At 39.1% G+C, this 21,680-nt stretch overlaps 1 protein-coding gene across 1 annotated transcript in view; it reads left to right on the plus strand.

Moving 5' to 3' along the window:
- KATNIP (katanin interacting protein) overlaps positions 1-21,680 on the plus strand; it is a 357,151-nt gene that overhangs the window by 276,220 nt on the left and 59,251 nt on the right. The window contains exons 26-27 of the mRNA XM_063430236.1: positions 5,406-5,507; positions 8,728-8,888. Coding sequence (XP_063286306.1) covers positions 5,406-5,507; positions 8,728-8,888 — 263 coding nt within the window. The remainder of the gene's footprint in view (positions 1-5,405; positions 5,508-8,727; positions 8,889-21,680) is intronic.

Raw genomic sequence — 21,680 nt, forward strand, 5'->3', positions numbered from 1 at the left:
TTACAAATTTGAGCGCCTAGGAAAGCACGGTTTATTTGTTATCACATATATGTATGTATGTATATATGTGTGTGTGTGTATATATATATATGTATATATTTATTAATTACAATTTGCAGGGCCTGCCACTTAGTCACAAACACTGGCCAAAATTGGCGTTCAAATTAGATTTTTGCATTTTCAAATATTAACACTAACTTTGGCCGGTGTTTGTGACCAAGTGGCTACTAAAAAAAGACTGGACATACCCCATTTGCAGTACCTTGGGTTGTCTACTTTTGCAAATGGTATGCCATCATGGGGGTAATTCTCATTCCTGGGCTACCATACGGTCTCAAAGGCATCGTAACCAATTTCAATGTGAAAAAACTGAAAAATTTAACATGCTATATTTGACTCTGTAACTTATAAAACCTGTACATAGGGGGTACTGTTTTACACGTGAGACATCGCTGAATACAAATATGTGTATTTTATTGCAGTAAAAGCAAACAGTATTATGACATTGACAGTTAGAATGTCACATAGAACTAAAAAAAAATGTTAAATTCTTACTTTTCCCCATGTTTTAATATTTTATTCATATTAAATTATGTTTCATACCTATATATTTGATGTTAAATGAAAGCCAGTTTCCCCTGAATAAAATTATATATAATAAGTGTGGGTGCATATAATATGAAAGAGGTGAATTACGCCTGAACAGACCTATAGCGCAAATTCCAGTTTTTGTTTACGTTTTGTTTTGATCACAACGTGTACATTTGGCTGCGTCCTTAACCCCTTAAGGACCGGCCTGTTTTTGCGATCTTGTACATTAAGGACCAGATCAGTTTTGACACTTTTGTGGTGTTTGTGTTTAGCTGTAATTTTCCTCTCTCTCATTTACGGTTCCCATACAAGTTCTATATTGGTTTTTTTCAGGACAAGAAGGACTTTTTTTTTCATACCATTATTTGTATCATGTCATATATTTTATTTAAAAAAAATAATAAAATATGGTTAAAAATTGAAAACAAAACATGTTTTTGGACTTTTACTTGAAAAATATTTTACTTATCTACAAAAGCTAATGAAAAAAACTGCTAAATAGATTCAAAATATTGTCCCGAGTTTAAAAACACCCAGTGTTTTGCATGTTTTATTGCTTTTTTTTTTTGTTATAGGCCTATAAATACAAGTAGGAAATTGCTGTTTCAATATAAATATATTTTTAAAATTTATCAATAGTGACATTGTAACACCGTTATCGGTCATAAATCGCCTAATCACACCTCACATGTACATATTAGACAACACAGGGTATTCAATATGGGGTATGTCCAGTCTTTTTTAGTAGCCACTTAGTCACAAACACTGGCCAAAGTTAGTGTTCATATTTGTTTGTGTGTGAAAAAAGTAAAAAACTAAATATAACGCTAATTTTGGCCAGTGTTTGTGACTAAGTGGCTACTAAACAAGACTGGACATACCCCATTTGCAATACCTTGGGTTGTCTTCTTTTGCAAATGGTATGCCATCATGGGGGTAATTCTCATTCCTGGGCTACCATACGCTCTCAAAGGCAACCTAACCAATCTGACAAATTTCAATAAAAAAAAGTAAAATCAAGCCTTATATTTGACCCTGTAACTTTCACAAACACTATAAAACCTCTACATGTGGGGTACTGTTATATTCAGGAGACTTCGCTGAACACAAATATTAGTGTATCAGAACAGTAAAATGTATCACAGCAATAATATCATCAGTGAAAGTGCTGTTTGTGTGTGAAAAATGCAAAAAACGTCACTTTCACTGGCAATATCATCGCTGTGATATGTTTTACTGTTTTGAAAGACTAATATTTGTGTTCCGCGAAGTCTCCCGAGTAAAACAGTACCCCCATGTACAGGTTTTAGGGTGTCATAGAAAGTTACAGGGTTAAACACAGTGCTAGCAAATTAAATTCTCTGGAGTTTCGGCCTGGGTTGTCAGGCATGTCCCTCAAATTGCAATCATTAAAATATATATATATATTTATATATTTGACGTCTACGTGTATATTTATGAAATTATTGATGTAATTATGTATATGGACATTATGTATATTTCGTATTATTTTTATTTATTTATACATAGATATATCATTACATCCTAAGTGTATTTTGATATATATATATATATATATATATATATATATATATATATATATATATATAATCCCAAAGAATGAGAGCACTCACTGGCTTTAGAAAACAGTGTATTAAATCTTAGGCAAACAAATCAACGTGTCGACCGTCAAGCGGTCTTTATCAAGATCTTTATCAAGGATCTTGCTAAAGACCGCTTGACGGTCGAAACGTTGATTTGTTTGCCTAAGATTTAATACACTGTTTTCTAAAGCCAGTGAGTGCTCTCATTCTTTGGGATTCTATATATGCACCGAGAGGCACCTTGGTCAGAATTTTTTAGTGATTATTATTTTGGGAAGAGTGCCAGTGATTCTTGAATTATTTTTTATATATATATATATATATATATATCAAAATACTGTTAGAATAAAATTACATATATATATAATTTTTTTTAAATTAATTATTTTTACTTTTTTATTTATTTTTATTAACATATTTATAATTTATAATATATATACAATATATATAGTTATTATATATAGTGTGTATATATATATACGTGTGTAATTTAAATGTAAGTGTATTTTTATATTAATATACATATATAAATATAAAAATACACTTAGATTGACATTATGTATATAAGATATATATATATATACATATTACATATAGATATAATACATGTATATATGTCTCTTATATATATATATATACACATATTTTTTTTTTACACTGATTGCTATTTTTTTTAACTTTATTTTATGATTTTCCACTTGCAGGGAGACTGCCTGTCAGCACAGACAGTCCCCCTGCAGGCAGATACACAGGCACCTATTGCGGCCACGTGATCGAGCGATCACATGACCGCGGTGTCCTGATCTACCGCGAGGAGACTGCCTGGGCAGAAGGGCAGTTCCCCTGGACCGGGAGGAGCACTGATCGCAGCCCGGGGACCGATGGCGATCAGGTAAGTACCCCCAGACCGTTATAACGGTTCAGGACCATCATCAGTCCTCAAGGGGATGTGTCCGATGACGGTCCTGAACCGTCATCGGTCGTCAAGTGGTTAAGGGGTTAATTTGGCCAGCCTAAGGCACACCTTTGCAATAATCATGCTGTCTAATCAGCATCTTGATATGCTACAGCTGTGAGGTGGATGGATTATTTTGGCAAAGGAGAAGTGCTTACTAACACAGATTTAGACAGATGTGTGAACAATATTTGATTTGATATATATATACACATTTTTAAATGACTTAATTTAATTTCCATTTGATACCCTATATGTATATATATATTTTAATTTTATTTTTTTATATTTATTAAAGTTGTATTGTGTTCACATATATAGGGTATCAAATAACAATTAAATCAAGTCCTTTAAAAATGTGTATTTGTCATATCATAGAATGAAGACATAGCAAAGATTTTCTTGGTCCCAAATATATGAAATCTCAAAAAAGCTTTGGTTACTATGGGTTTAATAACATTTTTTTAAATGCATTTTTAAAAAAAAAAAATTCAACATACAAGGTACATGCATACATCTAAAATCTTTGTAGTGCTCCCAGGTACTTCCTTTTTGGCATGTGTACCATTATACCTTGTATAGTTTGGTTCATAGTCACTTAACAGGAGGATGTATTGCACAATATAAAAAAAAATGTATATACCCAGAAGTATTGATGAGAATAAAGAGACTTATTTTTTTTGAGTCTGTATTTTAAGCGTTTCACTATTCAACACAGCACCTACAGAGGTTTTTGCTTCTAAATGTGTATCTCCACTTCCAGCAGCATTGTCACCATTAAGTAAGGGAACCCAAAAACTCACAGACCCTAATCCACTAAAAGAGGTGCACCACATATTACCGGACCTTAGAGTGGCTGGATTTAACATAAAAGTGGTCAGAGGGAAAGCTGAGGTCAAGGAGAAAACAGGATAATTGTAAAATAAGCCAATAGGTCAAGAACACAGAGAGCAGATAAATGGTTAAGCAAGCCAAGGTCAGTAACCGTGACTTCAATACAATAATACAGTAGAAACGCACTCTTGGGTCAAGGAGAACCACAACAAGGCAACTTGCTACCCAAGCTCTGACTTTAAATAGCCAGTGCATTAACACAATTGGCTGGCTTAATTTTAGAACGCCTAAATACCCGAATTGGCGAATTCAGGACTTTTCTGTGTTCATTCGTGCCGACTGTATCGGCGCTCAGAGTTGCGCTGTTCTGACGTTGGCGCCAGACTACAAACAGGCGCACACGAGCAGCGTGCTGCGTCTGTCCCACCGTCAGATCGGAGAGGAGGAGGTAAGCAGGTAAGCATGACAATCATTAGATGTCATCAACCAGTCCAGTACAAATGTTGTGGGTTGGCTAATGACAATTCTGTGCATATTGGACATCTGTCACCAGCACACAGCATGCTGTTGCCAGGCAAATAATAATATGATGTCTCATCGTTAATGTTGGCTAAGTCCTTTCTTCCACCTTTCCTCCTTGACATCAACAGTGATGCATAGTGACTTCACTAGAGGAAGATCGGACTTCTATTGGAAGAATTTGGCCTTCAATTTGGATCAGAGATAAGTTATGGCTTTGTTCTTATAGTATAGAGGAGTAGTTCAATAAGGGTTATTGACCAAAAAAAGTGTTTTCTGCTTTTTAGTTAATGTAACTCCTTAAGTTAACTTGGATTTGACATCATAGTTCCAGTACTGGTATGAACTGACTTAAAGCAGCACTGTTAAATCCCTCCTATTCCCAAAAAATATAAGTATTTTACAAAGATAGAATCTGTATGAAATACTCATTTTGACTGTTGGAATTTCATTCAAAGAGGCTACTTTGTCTCTATATATGTCTTACGCTTGTACACTGGGTGGAGCCACCTTTTGTCTAAAAGCGTCAATCCCCCCCCAGCCGTCACCAGTGATGGCTGCAGGGAATTGCTTTATCTTTATCTATGGAGAATCCTGCAGTCAGGAGCTGAAAAGAACCTGCTGGAAAAAGATGGCCTTGCCCTGCAACGGACTGGTTCGGATAAGTAGAACTACCAGACGGTGACAGTGCCGCTTTAAAAAATATATATATTTTTTTTTTTTCAACAGCTTTTGTATTTTGTATTTTTCCCCTTTTCTCTCTTACCTTGTTACTTCCCTTTAGAAATGCTAATGACATGTTTACAAAAATATGTGTGACTAGCATATCATTAGTTTTGTTAACTTTTGAAATAGTTGAATCACCATTGTCCTAATGTAATAATTTATATATTTTTGAACAGGTTAATCGGGTTTACATTGTGTTTGATCAGCCAACTACAGTCTCCATGATAAAACTCTGGAATTACGCTAAAACCCCTCAAAGAGGAGTAAAAGAATTTGGTGTAAGTATTAAAAATACACTTTTTTTCATGCAACTGCAATGATTACCTTGCAGGGTTAACTCCTCCTCTAGTGGCTGTCTGCTGCATTCACACTAATGCTTAATTACAATAGTGTGAATGCAGTACTGTTTTACAAGGAAGGGTGGGGACAGACCATTACAATTACTGAGAATCACATGGGAGATTTAATGGCGTGGCAGAACAGACAGTTTGATCTAGTCTGGAAGTGAGCAATAGGAGGATGCCCATCTGGGCATACAACATGTAAATGGAGGACGAAAATAACTAACAAATACAACATACAAACTCTGCATCTATAATGGGCACAGGATGACTGTCACGCAGAATGTGACATAGCCTGGGGAGGTCCATAAGGTGGAGACGGACCCTTTACAAGGTCCTTCTCATCTCCACAAATAAATGACCAATGAACATAATGTCCAGAGGACACAGTAGTCCCTATATGAATATAATGTAATTAAAACTCAATTTATTTATATATGCTTAAAAAGGAACAGTAAATGAATAAAAAAACAAAAGAAAAAAAAAACACAAAAAAATGAAACTTTTAAACACAAAATAAAGGGGAGCTGATAAGCTCTAAGTTAGAAATAGGGTAGAAATGGTTTTAGAGCAATGGAGGCTGCTTGTAAAAGGAATGATAGGGTAGAGACAATTATGAATCCTAATCGTATATAGGTTACAAAGTAGTTATGGTGAGTAAAAAATATATACTCACAGAGAGTTTGAACTATATGGTCCCTATATGATAGTACAACAAGGAAATATGTACAGTGTAGCAATTAAATCCTATAACCAAAGGATTACAGAGGGATAATGTCTTTGAAAAACATTATGTAGCTAACCCTTAATTAAACTTGCTGAACACTGAATTGACTTCAAGGTCGCTGTCTGAACAAAATAATATTGTAATGAAGGCAGAAATATAGGTTGGTTGTAAAACAGAGACAGGTGTAGAGTAAATCCGTCTGTTTGTTATCAGGTAGTTGTGGTGAGTAGAAAAAATATGCTCACAGTAAGGTTGAGCCCAATAGCTTAGTTGCTAAGCAGGATAATATGTATAAGATAATAATGAAATATATACAATGTTGCAAAAAAATTCTATAACCAAAACATTGCGACATTTTTTTGTCTCTGAAGAGAGTTTGTAGCTGAGCCTACATTTAACTTGCGACTTCAAGGTCGCTGTCTGAAAAAATTATGCAAAGAAGGCTAAACGTAAAAGGAAGCAAAACAAATATTTTAGACAAAAGGCAAACCTTCCATGCCAGCTAAACAATTGCCCTAATGATAAACCCCATTTAGGAGAGTTTTCCCCTCTTGAAATGTCTACAATAACCTTCACATAACAAAATTACATAGTTACATAGATGTTCAGTCTTCCTCACATATGTTTTTGCTGTTGATCCAAAAGAAGGCAAAAAACCCTAGTTTGAAGCACTTCCAATTTTGCAACAAACTAGGAAAAAATTCCTTCTTGACCCCAAAATAGCAGTCTGATGTCTCCTTGGATCAAGCAGCTATTACCCCACTAAATAGAAATTCTATCCCTGTATGTTATGTTTTTGCAAGTATTTATCCAATTGAAGTTTAAACATCTGTATGGACTCTGATAAAACCACCTCTTCAGGCAGAGAATTCCATATCTTTATTGCTCTTACTGTAAAAAACCTTTTCTTTGCCTAGATGAAATCTCCTTTCTTTCAACCTAAATGTATGACCTTGTGTCCTATGTATAGCCCTGTTTATAAATAGATTTCCAGATAATGGTTTGCACTGGCCCCAAATATATTTGGAAAAACAGCGCCTCAGAGGGTATATGATAACATTATACAAACTAAAGAGATTTACATTTTTTTACCTTTCTTCGTAACTAAAATGCTCCATTCCTTTTATCAATTTTGTAGCTCGTCTCTGCATTTTTTCTAGTGCCATGATATCCTTCTTTAGAACAGGTGCCCAAAATTGCACAGCATATTCAAGGGTCTTACCAGCAATTTATAAAGAGGCAAAATTATATTTTGATCCCGAGAATGTATGTCCTATTTATACCTTACTGCCCTTAGCAACTACAGATTAACATTGCATATTGCTGCCTAATTTGTTGTCTATAACAATTCCCAAATCCTTCTCGTGTGTTGTTAACGCTAATTCACTACCATTTAGGGTGTAAGTTGCTTGTGCATTCTTGACCCCGAAGTGTATAACTTTGCATTTCTCTACCTTAAATTTAATCTCCCATTTTAGTGCCCAATCCCCCAATCTATCCAAATCCCTCTGCAGCAAAGCAATATCCTGCTCACATTTTATTTCTTTACAAAGTTTTGTGTCATCTGCAAACATTGATACATGACTTTCAATGCCTATTTCAAGATAATTTATAAATATGTTAAATAGAAGCGGTCCCAAACCAGAACCCTGAGGGACACCCCTTACCACTTTTGTCCAGCCTGAAAATTTACCAATAATGACCACTCGTTGTACGCTATCCTTAAGCCAATGTTCTACACAAGTACAAGAATAATAATAAGAAAGTTTCTGGGACTTCATGAAATGGACATATATTTCCCTCTAAACAGATATCTAAACTGATGCTTGATTACTTCCTTGTTATGCTTAGTATGCACAAAAACGTAGACCTTAGGACTAGGAACAGAGAAAAAGAAAACAGAACAGGCATATTACTGGATCTTAGAGTGGCCGGGCTTAATGTGCATAGTCCATATACAAGCCAAGATCAGAGAGACAGACAATCATATATATCAGTTTGGTCAGGATAACAGAAAGTCAGGAAAACATATAAAGTAAGAAAGCCAGAAAAACAGACAAAATAATAAGATAGTAAATAGAACCAGAACAGTGCTAGTTGCAAGTCATGCAGTTTACAGACAATTTGGCTACAGGAGGTTTACTGAAAAACAATATCACTATTCGATTATTGAGATCTGTTATACAACCTCAGAAAGATTCTACACGTTCTACCCAGGGCTTAGCTCTGGGATCCAACCTAAGATTTGTTTAATTTGCTATAATTCTAATGTTACTTAATTTTAAAACAAACTACCTATTTTTTGTTACTTGATGCAAGAATGCATATATGTATTTTTCCATTCAAGTGTTGACTATTATTGAACTACATTGCGTAAATTGTTTTTTACTCGTATTGTAAAATATTGTTCACATTTCATTTCTTTTCCAGCTACTTGTTGATAATTTGCTTGTATACAATGGGGTTTTAAATGGGGTAAGCCACATATCGCATGGAATTTTGCCAACATGTGATCCTGTGATTCCGTACCACACCATTGTTTTTGCAAATAATGGGACAATCTCAGAGGCAGACAAAAGATCCATGCTGAGGTAAGTCACTTCTTTATACTCAAAAAAGAATGGATATGTACATGTATAACCCCTTAAGGACACTTGACGGAAATATTCTGTCACGATTCCCTTTTATTCCAGAAGTTGTGTCCTTAAGGGGATAATGTAAGATATACGAACGGCGACCACCCAGCCGTTCATCAATTAGCTTGCGGTTAACCACAGCTTCTGGGAGGCAAATTAGCTGCGCACTCCACTTGTGTGGGGTCCGGCTGTTCGGTAGTTCGAAGTTCCACTTCGACAGTTTAAAAGGGGCATTGTACCAAGTCTCAACATGCCCCAATAATGTTCCTAAAGGGCAATACACCCCAGGGCCACAGTCATAAGGCAGGAGGCTGGCAATCAGGCTTTTTCAAAAGCCAGTGGCAAAGGACAGTTTGTCACACAGAGTTGAGGTGAGAGGTGGGGTGACAGGGTGAGAGGTGGTGTGACATAGTGTTAGTGAGGTGACTGGGTGAGAGGGGAATGACAGGGGGGTTACATAATGTAAGGGGGTTGACAGGGTGATAGACGGTGACATAGTGTTAGTGGGGTGAGAGAGGGTAACATAGTGTAAGTGGGGTGACAGGGCGAGGGGGGGGTTGAAATGTACTTTATTTTTGGGAATGGACCGAGAACCTGACAGTTCAGTCTGCCCTATGGCAATTTAGGCGGCCCGCGAGGCCACAGACTGCTGGAGGCTTTAGGCGGCCGCCTAAATCGCCTAATTAGAGAGCCGCATCTCTTTCCCAAACACACCTCATGTACTGCCCATATGCACTGCAGTAAATAAAATCTTTATATGTAGTGTTTAAAGACACTAAATATAAAGATTTTATCCACTTTCCTGTAAAAACAGGATAATCATTCGCTGTCATGATTCATTATCCTCAAATTAAATGCTTACCTCTACTTCAACTAAGCAGGTTTACATGGTGCCTGATTACCAACCAGCCTCCATAAAAATGTAAGATTGGCTGCACACAAATAATAAAGTTTAATTTAAAATATTTTTTCACCTCCTGTATTCACCACACTCACATTGAAGCTCTAGAAAACCGTCCTGAACACAGTCCAAATCATGTGCCTATATTTATTGAGACCCTCTTGGGCATGCACATTTACTTGGGTGAATAAAAAAAATTGGCTTCTTTGCCACATGACATAAGTCCATGACTGCGCTCTTACAAACCCCTCCTTATATTGTCCTTCGTGTGTAATTACTGTCCATGCTTCTTTGTAAGCAACTATATGGTGATTCCGGTACGCATCAATGTCCATAAATGCTTCCAAGATAAGTTATTTTAATTTGTCCATTGTTTGGGGCTTACTCTCAAAAACCTTCTTCTTTGCAACACCCCAAAAGAAGAGGTCTATTGGTATTAAATGTCATCTGATTCATTGCTGTAACAAGGTGTTGTCAAGGTAGTCCCTTACTGCAAAATCATAATGAGTTTATCTGAATTAGCCCTGGCTCTGAGTTGTGGCACTACCACGTCACGCAACAGGCCAGGCTGAACAATTGAGATGTGGTAGTCAAATGAGGATTTTCATTTGCCTTATACACACAATTATTCCTGTTCATGTGACCTGACCATTTGAAAAACGCCTTACTTGACCAGATGATCTCATCAAGAAGGCCTGGTTTGTTAGAGGTTTGGTTACACATCATCTCAAAGAATTGCAGCCGACGGTCTGGGTCATCCTCCAGAAGACCATGTAACAGTCTTGGACATTGCAGCTTCAATTTCAATTTACGCATTAAGCACTGCAAGCATGTTCTCTGTATAGTTAGCTGCTGAATTGTACATTGTGCGAACTTTTTCGGACAGTTCACATATGTCAAAGCGACTCTTGTCTCATTTTCATCTCATTTTAGTGCAGTAGCCTCTGCACCCATTGAGTTACATTCATCTTGAATACAATAAATTGTCATAAGTTTTGGTAGAGGAGTGTCAATGCTTCTTGCCATGCCTTGTGCACCTACTCAGCATTTTCAGTCTTCCAGTAGTGTTTTAGAATCCACTTTCTTTGTTCTTGATTCAAGTTCCCTATCCTCATTCACAAAAATAGTAAAGAAAGATTATTATTTTTTCTGCCCTCCACTATTCTTTCTAACTGCCACACTGATATTTAAATGCCTGTAATTGTATAGCTACTTGTGGTCCACCCTGTGTATATGTTGTGGCAGGATAGCCCGGCTCTTGACAAACTTCAAATGCAAGCGTCCGGATAAAATAGTATTGCAGTATATTCGCACTTTCTACAGGGTATACAATGCTGTGCTTCACATAAATAGATAAAACAAAAAAAAAATCCTACTTCAGCTTGTAGACTTACTAAACAATAGTATTCCTAACTATCCAACTGGCCAGCTAATCCAGTTCTCAGTTTGAAACTGTTTAAACACAGCACTTTAACCCCTTAAGGACAGCAGGCATTCTATGCCGTCTTCTTTGGGGTGGCTCTAAACGCCGGGGGGCGGCATAGAACTTACCGGGTCCCCGCCAATCCCACACTGGCGTTTGCAAATCTGGGGTCTGCTTGGGAGCTTAGGCTGACCCCCTCTGCCCGATCCGGCCCTCCCGGGCCATGTGATAGCGGGGTTCTCGCAATACATGGCCGGAATAGCCGGCTTATGCACTGCCTCAGCTCCCAGGCTGTCCTTCTAGAGCCTGCAAAAAAAGTGTATACAAGCTTATAAAGTGCATAAAAAGTACTTAGAATATGTTGGAAGGCCATTTGGCCTGAATTTGTGGGAGGAGTTATAATCCTATATCCTATATAAACCCTACCCCCTACTTACCTTTGTCGTGCAAGCTGTTTGTCCCCACCCACCTACACCCATCTATATTAACAATTCACTTTTGTGGGCCCTCTTTTACAGGCCTACTCGTACGTTGGTTTCGGCACACCTCAACCAACTTTGCTTCTCCTTCTACATCCCATTACATATTCGATAAATTCCGACTACAAATATATATATATATATATATATATATATATATATATATATATATGATCTAATTACTTTTATATACACAATCCATTATTTTAAGTGTATTTTAATATTTATATATATATATATATATATATAATTAATATTACAATACACTTAGGATGTCGATATATATATATATATATATATATATATATAATATAAAAAACATTTATTACATTTTAAAAAGATAATATATATTAATTCTAACTTTATTTTGATATTCATATACATACAGTATCCCACAAAAGTGAGTACACCCCTCACATTTTTGTAAATATTTTATTATATATTTTCATGTGACAACACTGAAGAAATTACACTCTGCTACAATACAAAGTAAGTGTACAGCCTGTATAACAGTGTAAATTTGCTATCCCCTCAAAATCACTCAACACACAGCCATCAATTTCTAAACTGTTGGCAACAAAAGTGAGTACACCCCTAAGTGGAAATGTCCAAATTGGGCCCAATTAGCCATTTTCCCTCCCCAGTGTCATGTGACTCGTTAGTGTTACAAGGTCTTAGGTGTGAATGGGGAGCAGGTGTATTAAATTTAGTGTTATTGCTCTCACACTCTCTCATACTGGTCACTGGAAGTTCAACATGGAACCTCATGGCAAAGAACTCTCTGAGGATCTGGAAGAAAGAATTGTTGCTCTACATAAAGATGGCCTAGGCTATAATAATTGCCAAGACCCTGAAACTGAGCTGCATCACGGTGGGCAAGACCATACAACGGTTTCACAGGACAGGTTCCACTCAGAACAGGCCTTTCCATGGTCGACCAGAGAAGTTGAGCGGACGTGCTCAGCGTCATTTTCAGAGGTTATCTTTGGGAAATAGACGTATGAGTGCTGCCAGCATTGCTGCATAGGTTGAAGGGGTGGGGGGGTCAGCCGGTCAGTGCTCAGAGCTCAGACCATATGCCGCACACTGCATCAAATTGGTCTGCATGGCTGTCGTCCCAGAAGGAAGCCTCTTGTAAAGATGATGCTCAAGAAAGCCTGCAAACAGCTTGCTTAAGACCAGCAGACTAAGGACATGGATTACTGGAACCATGTCCTGTGGTCCGATGAGACTGAGATAAACTTATTTGGTTCAGATGGTGTCAAGCATGTGTGACGGCAACCAGGTGAGGAGTACAAAGACAAGTGTGTCTTGCCTACAGTCAAGCATGGTCGTGGTCTGGGCCTGCATGAGTGCTGCCGGCACTGGGAGCTACGGTTCATTGAGAGAACCCTGAATGCCAACTTGTAATGTGACATACTGAAGCAGAGCATAATCCCCCTCCCTTCAGAGACTGGGCCGCAGGGCAGTATTCCGACATGATAATGACCCCAAACACCTCCAAGACGAGCACTGCCTTGCTTAAGAAGCTGAAGGTAACGGTAATAGACTGGCCAAGCATATCTCCAGACCTAAACCCTATTGAGCATCTGTGGGACATCCTTAAATGGAAGGTGGGGGAGCGCAAGGTCTCTAACATCCACCAGCTCCGTGATGTTGTCATGGAGGAGTGGAAGAGGACTCCAGTGGCAACCTGTGAAGCTCTGGTGAACTCCATGCCCAAGAGGGTTAAGGCAGTGCTGGAAAATAATGGTGGCCACACAAAATATTGACACTTTGGGCCAAATTTGGATATTTCCACTTAGGGGGTGTACTCACTTTTGTTGCCAACGGTTTAGACATTAACCCCTTAACCCCTTAACACCGCAGCCAAATGTACAAGTTGTGAACAGAACAAAACGTAAACAAAACCTGGCATTTACGCTATATGTCTGTCCAACCGTAATTCACCTCTTTCATATTAAATGCACCCCCCCTTATTATATATCATTTTATTCAGGGGAAACAGGGCTTTCATTTAACATCAAATATTTAGGTATTGAACATAATTTAATATAAAAAAATTTATAAAAAAATGGGAGAAAAAAAGAATTTTTTAATTTTTTTTTTGTTCTATGTGACATTTTAACTGTGGATGTCAAAATACTGTTTGCTTTTACTGCAATACAATACACATATTTGTATTCAGCGATGTCTCACGTGTAAAACAGTACCCCCTATGTACAGGTTTTATGGTGTTTTGGGAAGTTACAGGGTCAAATATAGCACGTTACATTTGAAATTGAAATTCGCCAGATTGGTTACGTTGCCTTTGAGACTGTATAGTAGCCCAGGAATTAAATTTACACCCATAATGGCATACCATTTGCAATAGTAGACAACCCAAGGTATTGCAAATGGGGTATGTCCAATCTTTTTTAGTAGCCATTTGGTCACAAACACTGGCCAAAGTTAGTGTTAGTATTTGTTTGTGTGTGAAAAATGCAAAAAACGCCAATTTTGGCCAGTGTTTGTGACTAAGTGGCTACTAAAAAAGTCTGGACAAACCCCATTTGCAATACCTTGGGTTGTCTACTATTGCAAATGGTATGCCATCATAGGGGTAATTTTCATTCTTGGGCTACCATAGGGTCACAAAGGCAACGTAAGCAATCTGGCGAATTTTAATGTGAAAAAAATGAAACACAAGCCTTATATTTGACGCTGTAACTTTTGAAAACACCATAAAACCTGTACATGTGGGGTACTGTTGTACTCGGGAGACTTCGCTCAACACAAATATTTGTATTTCAAAACAGTAAAAAGTATTGCAGCAATAATATCGTCCGTGTAAGTGCTGTTTGTGCGTGAAAAATGCAGAAAACGTCACTTTTACTGGCGATATCATCGTTGTAATACATATTACTGTTTTGAAACACTAATATCTGTGTTTAGCAAAGTCTCCCGAGTAAAACAGTACCCCCCATGTACAGGTTTTATGGTGTCTTGGAAAGTTATAGGGTTAAATATAGTGCTAGCAAATTAAATTCCCTATACTTTCGGCATGGGTTGTCAGGCAGGTCCCGCTAATTGTAATTAATTAGGATACCTAATTATGTAAAATTATTACATAAATATATGTGTAGAATTAATATATGTGTATATATATACATATGTGTATATATACGTATATATATATATATATAATTTTTTTAATATTTTTATTTATATATAGGTATGTATATAGTGATATATACGTATATATTTATGTATATAGATATATATATATTATGATATATATATTATTTTGTTCTACGTGTATTTTGATATAAATATATATATTAATATCACAATACAGTTAGAACGAAATAACACATCTATATATTTTTTAATTATTTATTTTTAAATATTTTTTTAATTTTATTTTTTTACGTATTTACATATATATTTTTTTATATTATATATAAATATATATATAACAATAATTATATATATATTTAATCAGTATCAGTCTACGTGTAATTTGATATTAATATATATATATATATATATATATATATATTTATTAATATTTAAATACACGTCGTGTATGTGTAAATGTGTGTGTGTGTGTATGTGTATATATATATATACTTAGATCATATATATATATATAATATATATGATCTAAGTATATTTTATTTGTAACTGTAATTTTTTACATTTATTTTTTGAACTAATATTTTATTTTTTTTACAGGACAGGGGGCAGAGACAGTGTCAGCCAGTGATGTCACATCACTGGCTGACACAGGATCAGTGATCACAGTGACTGCCTGTCACTGTGATCACCTCCTGCAGATTGGGTAATTGACCACAGGGGGGAGTGCCTGGGTGGTACAAGCACTCCCCCCTTCCAATCTGCAGGGGGATCACTGTGCCAGTTACATGTGTCAGCCAATAGGCTGACACATGTAACACTGATCGCAGTGACAGGCTGTCACTGCGATCAGAGAGCTCTGAGATCGCAGTGACAGCCTGTCACTGCGATCTCAGACTTCGCAGATCGCGGTCACTGACCCCAGGGGGACTGCCTGGGGGGCCAGGTAAGTCCCCCGACCGCGATCTGCAGAAGGGGAACGCCGCCGGCCGCATGTGTCAGCCGATTTGAAATCGTCTGACACATGCTTAATACTGGTCGCAGTGACAGCCTGTCACTGCGATCAGAGACTGCAGATCGCGGTCACCGGCCACAGGGGGGGTTGCCTGGGGGGCCAGGCATCCCCCCCGACCGCGATCTGCAGCGGGCGATTAGCGCCGGCCACGTGGGCGGCCATTATGGCGAGGACGTAATATTACGCCCGCCGGCGTTTAGAGCCGGTTCCTGCAGGACGTAATATTACGTCCTCCGGACTTAAGGGGTTAAGGACGGAGCCAAATGTACACGTTGTGAACGAAACAAAATGTAAACAAAACCTGGCATTTGCGCTATATGTCTGTCCAACTGTAATTCACCTCTTTCATATTAAATGCACCCCCCCTTATTATATATCATTTTATTCAGGGGAAACGGGGCTTTCATTTAATATCAAATATTTAGCTATGAAACATAATTTAATATGAAAAAAATGGGAGAAAATAATATTTATTTTTTATTTTTTTACTTCTACATGACATTTTAACTGTCAATGTCATAATACTGTTTGCTTGTACTGCAATAAGATACACATATTTGTATTCAGCAAAGGCTCACGTGTAAAACAGTACCCCCTATGTACAGGTTTTATGGTGTTTTGGGAAGTTACAGGGTCAAATATAGCGTGTTACATTTGAAATTGAAATTCGCCAGATTGGTTACTTTGCCTTTTAGAGTGTATAGTTGCCCAGGAAATAAATTTACACCCATAATGGCATACCATTTGCAATAGTAGACAACCCAAGGTATTGCAAATGGGATATGTCCAGTCTTTTTTAGTAGCCATTTGGTCACAAACACTGGCCAAAGTAAGCGTTAGTATTTGTTTGGGTGTGAAAAATGCAAAAAATGCCAATTTTGGCCAGTGTTTGTGACTAAGTGGCTACTAAAAAGACTGGACATACCCCATTTGCAATACCTTGGGTTGTCTACTATTGCAAATAGTATGCCATCATAGGGGTAATTTTCATTCTTGGGCTACCATAGGGTTATAAAGGCAACGTAAGCAATCTGGCGAATTTTAATGTGAAAAAAATGAAACACAAGCCTTATATTTGACGCTGTAATTTTTGAAAACACCATAAAACCTGTACATGTGGGGTACTGTTGTACTCGGGAGACTTCAATGAACACAAATATTTGTGTTTCAAAACAGTAAAAAGTTTTGCAGCAATAATACCGTCCGTGTAAGTGCTGTTTGTGCGTGAAAAATGTAAAAAAAAAGTCACTTTTACTGGCGATATCATCGTTGTAATACATTTTACTGTTTTGAAACACTAATATTTGTGTTCAGCGAAGTCTCCCGAGTAAAACAGTACCCCCCATGTACAGGTTTTATGGTGTCTTGGGAAGTTATAGGGTTAAATATAGTGCTAGCAAATTAAATTCCCTATACTTTCGGCATGGGTTGTCAGGCAGGTCCCGCTAATTGTAATTAATTAGGATACCTAATTATGTTAAAATATTACATAAATATATGTGTAGAATTAATATATGTATATGTATATATACGTGTATATAATGGAAAATGTATTCATACTTACCGTAATTTTCTTTTCCTGGTCATATGCCATGGCAGCACAACATTGGGGTAGCTCCTCCCTATCCCCATTGGACAGGAATAATAATTAAGCCGTATAAGTACCACCTCCTGCCCCTCCTTCCCCAGTCACGTTTTCCAGCAATAGCCCCGGGTGGGACCCTTGTGCTGCCATGGCATATGACCAGGAAAAGAAAATTACGGTAAGTATGAATAAATGTTCCATTTTCCTGGCCATATCCATGGCAGCACAACATTGGGTAATACCCAAGCAATAAAGCAGGGAGGGAAAGATACACAGACTCCAAATTTTTGAATGCAAAGTGTATTAACACCACAACAAGTGACAAACACAGAAATCAGGCATTGGATACAGACAGGACTGATTTTGCAAATTGATCAGACAACCCCGCTCTGACATCAATTTGGTAGTTCCTAATGAAAGTGTTAGAGGAAGACCATGTAGCTGCTTTACAAATGAGTTCAGGAGATACATTAGCTGCGGCTGCCCAGGAAGAAGAGAGAGCCCTAGTGGAATGGGCTTTAAGACCCACAGGGACCGGATATCCAGCAGATTGATAAGCCAGAATGATAGCTGCTACTATCCACCTGCTAATGGTAGATTTGGGAGCTTGTGAGCCCTTTTTACAGCCGCTATGAAGGACGAAAAGACTGTCAGAAGAACGCCAAGCAGAAGTCCTATCAATATACATCCGGAGGCATCTCACTAGATCCAGAGAAGACAGGTCAGCAGAATTCCCCATTTCTTGGGAGTCCGACCTCAGAGATGGAAGAACAATATCCTCATTGATGTGAAAGGAGGAGGTGACTTTTGGTCGAAATGCAGGAACCATACGGAGGACCACTGTCTTTGTGAAAGATCGTAAAGGGCTCTTTGATGGATAGAGCATTGAGCTCAGAAACTCTCCTGCCAGAAGCTAGGGCAATCAGCAAAGCAGTCTGAATAGAGAGAACATGTAGGGAAACTGTTTCGAATGGTTCAAAAGGTTTCAACTTTAAGGCATTCAGGACCAGAGGGAGATTCCAGGATGGAACAAATGGTTTAATAGGAGGCTTCATCTGAAGGACACTTTTGATGAAGCTGATGACATCTGAGTCCAATGCCCATCTATGACTGGTTAGAGCGGATAAAGCTGAGACGTGTACCTTGAGAGTGTTATAGCTCAGCCCTTTAGCAAGCCCAGATTGCAGGAACTCCAAAATATAAGAGGAGGAGGGATCTTGAATATCAACATTTCTGTGAAGGACCCAGTCAGAGAAAACCTCCCACACTCTATAATAAGTGGCTGAAGTGGAATGCTTACGTGCCCTCAGCATAGTATCTATAGCGGCCTGGGAGAATCCTCTGTTCAAAAGCCGGTTCCTTTCAGTTTCCAAGCCATGAGATTGAGAGAGACAGGGTCTGGATGCAATACAGGACCCTGGAACAGAAGATCCGGATCTTTGGGGAGTGGGAGAGGAGGTTCCACCGAAAGACTTAGAAGCAGAGGAAACCAAGGTCTTGGAGGCCAATAAGGCGCAATCAGGATGAGAGACACTTGCTCCGTTCTCATCTTCCTCAGGAGCGGGAGAATTAGTGGAAACGGGGGGAACGCATAGCCCATCCTGAACCTCCAGGGGCTTGATAAAGCATCCCTTCCCAGTGCTAGGTGGTCGTCTTCTTCTTTCGTGAAGAAAAGAGTTACTTTTCTGTTGGCCTGAGTGGCTAGAAGGTCTACTTGAGGGAGACCCCATTTGTCTACAATCATGCGGAATACCCTGTGTGATAGGCACCATTCCCCCGGATCTATCCTAGATCTGCTGAGGAAATCCGCCAGTTGATTCCGTTTCCCTGGGAGATGGATGGCTGGAAGGCCCGCCAGGTTTCTCTGAACCCACCACATCAGGTGATTCATGATTTCCATCATCTTGCAGCTCCTGGTACCCCCTTGGTGATTGACATAGGATACTACGGTGGAGTTTCCGTCCTTATCTTCACCCATTGACCCTTGAGATGGATCGAGAAGTGCTTCAAAGCTTTGAGGACAGCCAGAAGTTCTAGTAGATTGGAATGAACATTGCTTGTCCTGAAATTCCATTCTTCCTGCGCAAAGTCGTGGAGATAATAACCGCCGCAACCCCACTGGCTGGCATCCGTCGTCACAGTTATCCATGCGATGTCTCCTAATGGAAAACCTTTGGATAGGTGTTTTCTGTTTAGCCACCAGATCAGAGAATGGCGTACATTCAGGGGAAGCTTGATGGGTTGGAACAGGTTCCCGGAGGAGAATTGTCTCAGGAAGTTGGCTTGGAATGGTCTCATTCTCCACTATATCTTTTTACCTTTTTAACCTGACCATACTTATATTTCAAAACTAACGCAATAGCGCAAAGAATCCATAGATGGGGATTATACCACCCATACGCTTACACCGAGCAGTTCAGCCTGCTCTATATACTGTGAGTATATTTTTATTTTCTTCTAGCATTTTTATCTGCCATACAGAGAGCACTATATTTTATTTTATTTTATTATCGGCCGAGCCGGATCATCGCTGGACTTTTCACCTGCACTATTTGCTGACCAGCGTCCCCCTATATATCCTTGAGTGGGGATCATTCCACTTCACGCATTTAATATCAGAGCTGGATTTTAGCTCTGAAAACCTTGCTGACATACTGTACCATTGGGATTTTTTTTTCCTGCTTTTATCTTCACATATCATCACCGAACTACAAGTGCATAGGTGTAAAGACTGACATCATCCTCAAGCATCCTCCATACTTTGTGGAATTTACCACTTCGGACTCATTGTAGGACTTTGGACTATTATTTTATTATTATTATTTTATATATGCTTATTATTATTTTTATGTAAGTTAGGCGCACCCTTTTCATTTCTGTTTTCATGTTTTATGTTACTTATATAAGGGGATTAGGGGAACTCCCCTTTTAAGGTGTGCAGCCGTTCTATACTATATTTCTCTGTGGCTACGTAGCGCTGACTCTTCACCCCATTCCTTTTTATCATTCTCCACTGAGCCCATCTGGTCAGTCCTATTGTGGAGGACATGGAACCAAGGAGGCTCATTATAGCCTTTGCAGGGGCAACCGAGGATTTCAGCATTCTTCTTAATAACATCCTGAGTTTCAGTATTCTTGCTGATGAAAGTACCCTTCAGAGTGTTGAAGTGGGCACATAAGTAAACGATAGATTGTGTTGGGTGGAGGTGGCTCTTATTGGTGTTGATCTTCCAGCCGTGAGCTTGCAGAAACTGAATGCTGGCACATGATGAGGTATCTCACCATTGAGATGTTGTCCATGTGGAGGTGAATGCACGCATCTGCCTAGTCCCTCGCGAAGCTCCGGATCGCGAAAGAGCCTGCCAGAAGTTCAACGCATTGATTTGGAGCCGGGATTGCAGTGGGCACCCCAGCCGTGGAGACTTGTCAGAGTCTACGCTGAACTCCAGTTGAGAGCCCAAAATCGCCCTGCCGTTCCATGCAGACAGATTTAGGGTCCACCTTTGCAGTTTGTCCCTCGTTTCGCCATCCAGGGTAACCAGATCCCTCTCGCAGATAAGCAATCTTTAATCGCTGGAGTGCCCTATAATGGAGAGGAGCCGGGAACACCACCTGAATCCCTCTGTCGCTCTCAGACTTCTCACTAGATGCAATGTCTGAGTCGCTCTCTCTCTTTGTGCCCCCGCACATTTCCATCACCGCGCCAGGCAGAACAGGGGCGGTGATGGAAATGTTCGAGAGCACAAAGAGAGAGGCTCTCTTGCGTGGTTTAGACATGTTTTCGGAGGCGACCGAAAGTACAACAGTCCTAGGGGTTCTGGAGGCAGAGGGGAGGTATGTTTGGCTTTCTGTAGATCCTTCCTGGGTGCCTCGCCTGAAAAGTCCCCTGCAGGGCGCGTGTGGTGCAAAGTGAGCATCCGGTGGACCCGCGAGCAGGGCCTGGGAGATAGTCTGAGAAAGGGCTGATGACATGTAGCCCATGGCTGCCATAATGGCATCTGTCACGGAGTGCTGTAGCGCTGAAGTCTGATCTCCCTCAGTGTGGCCAGACAGGTCCACCAATGGGAGCAGGGAGCCTGAGGTTGTGGGGGTCTCCCCCAAGGCCAGTGGGGTATGCCTCTCCCCAGGTATAGGTGAACAGGCAGGCACTCTAGGTTTAGGTATAATAAAAATATGCTATATAGCTTGTAAAGATATAGTAACTGGCACCTACACAGCTGCAAAGTA

This window comes from Pelobates fuscus, chromosome 8, assembly GCF_036172605.1.
Source record: "Pelobates fuscus isolate aPelFus1 chromosome 8, aPelFus1.pri, whole genome shotgun sequence".
Classification (NCBI taxonomy): domain Eukaryota; kingdom Metazoa; phylum Chordata; class Amphibia; order Anura; family Pelobatidae; genus Pelobates; species Pelobates fuscus.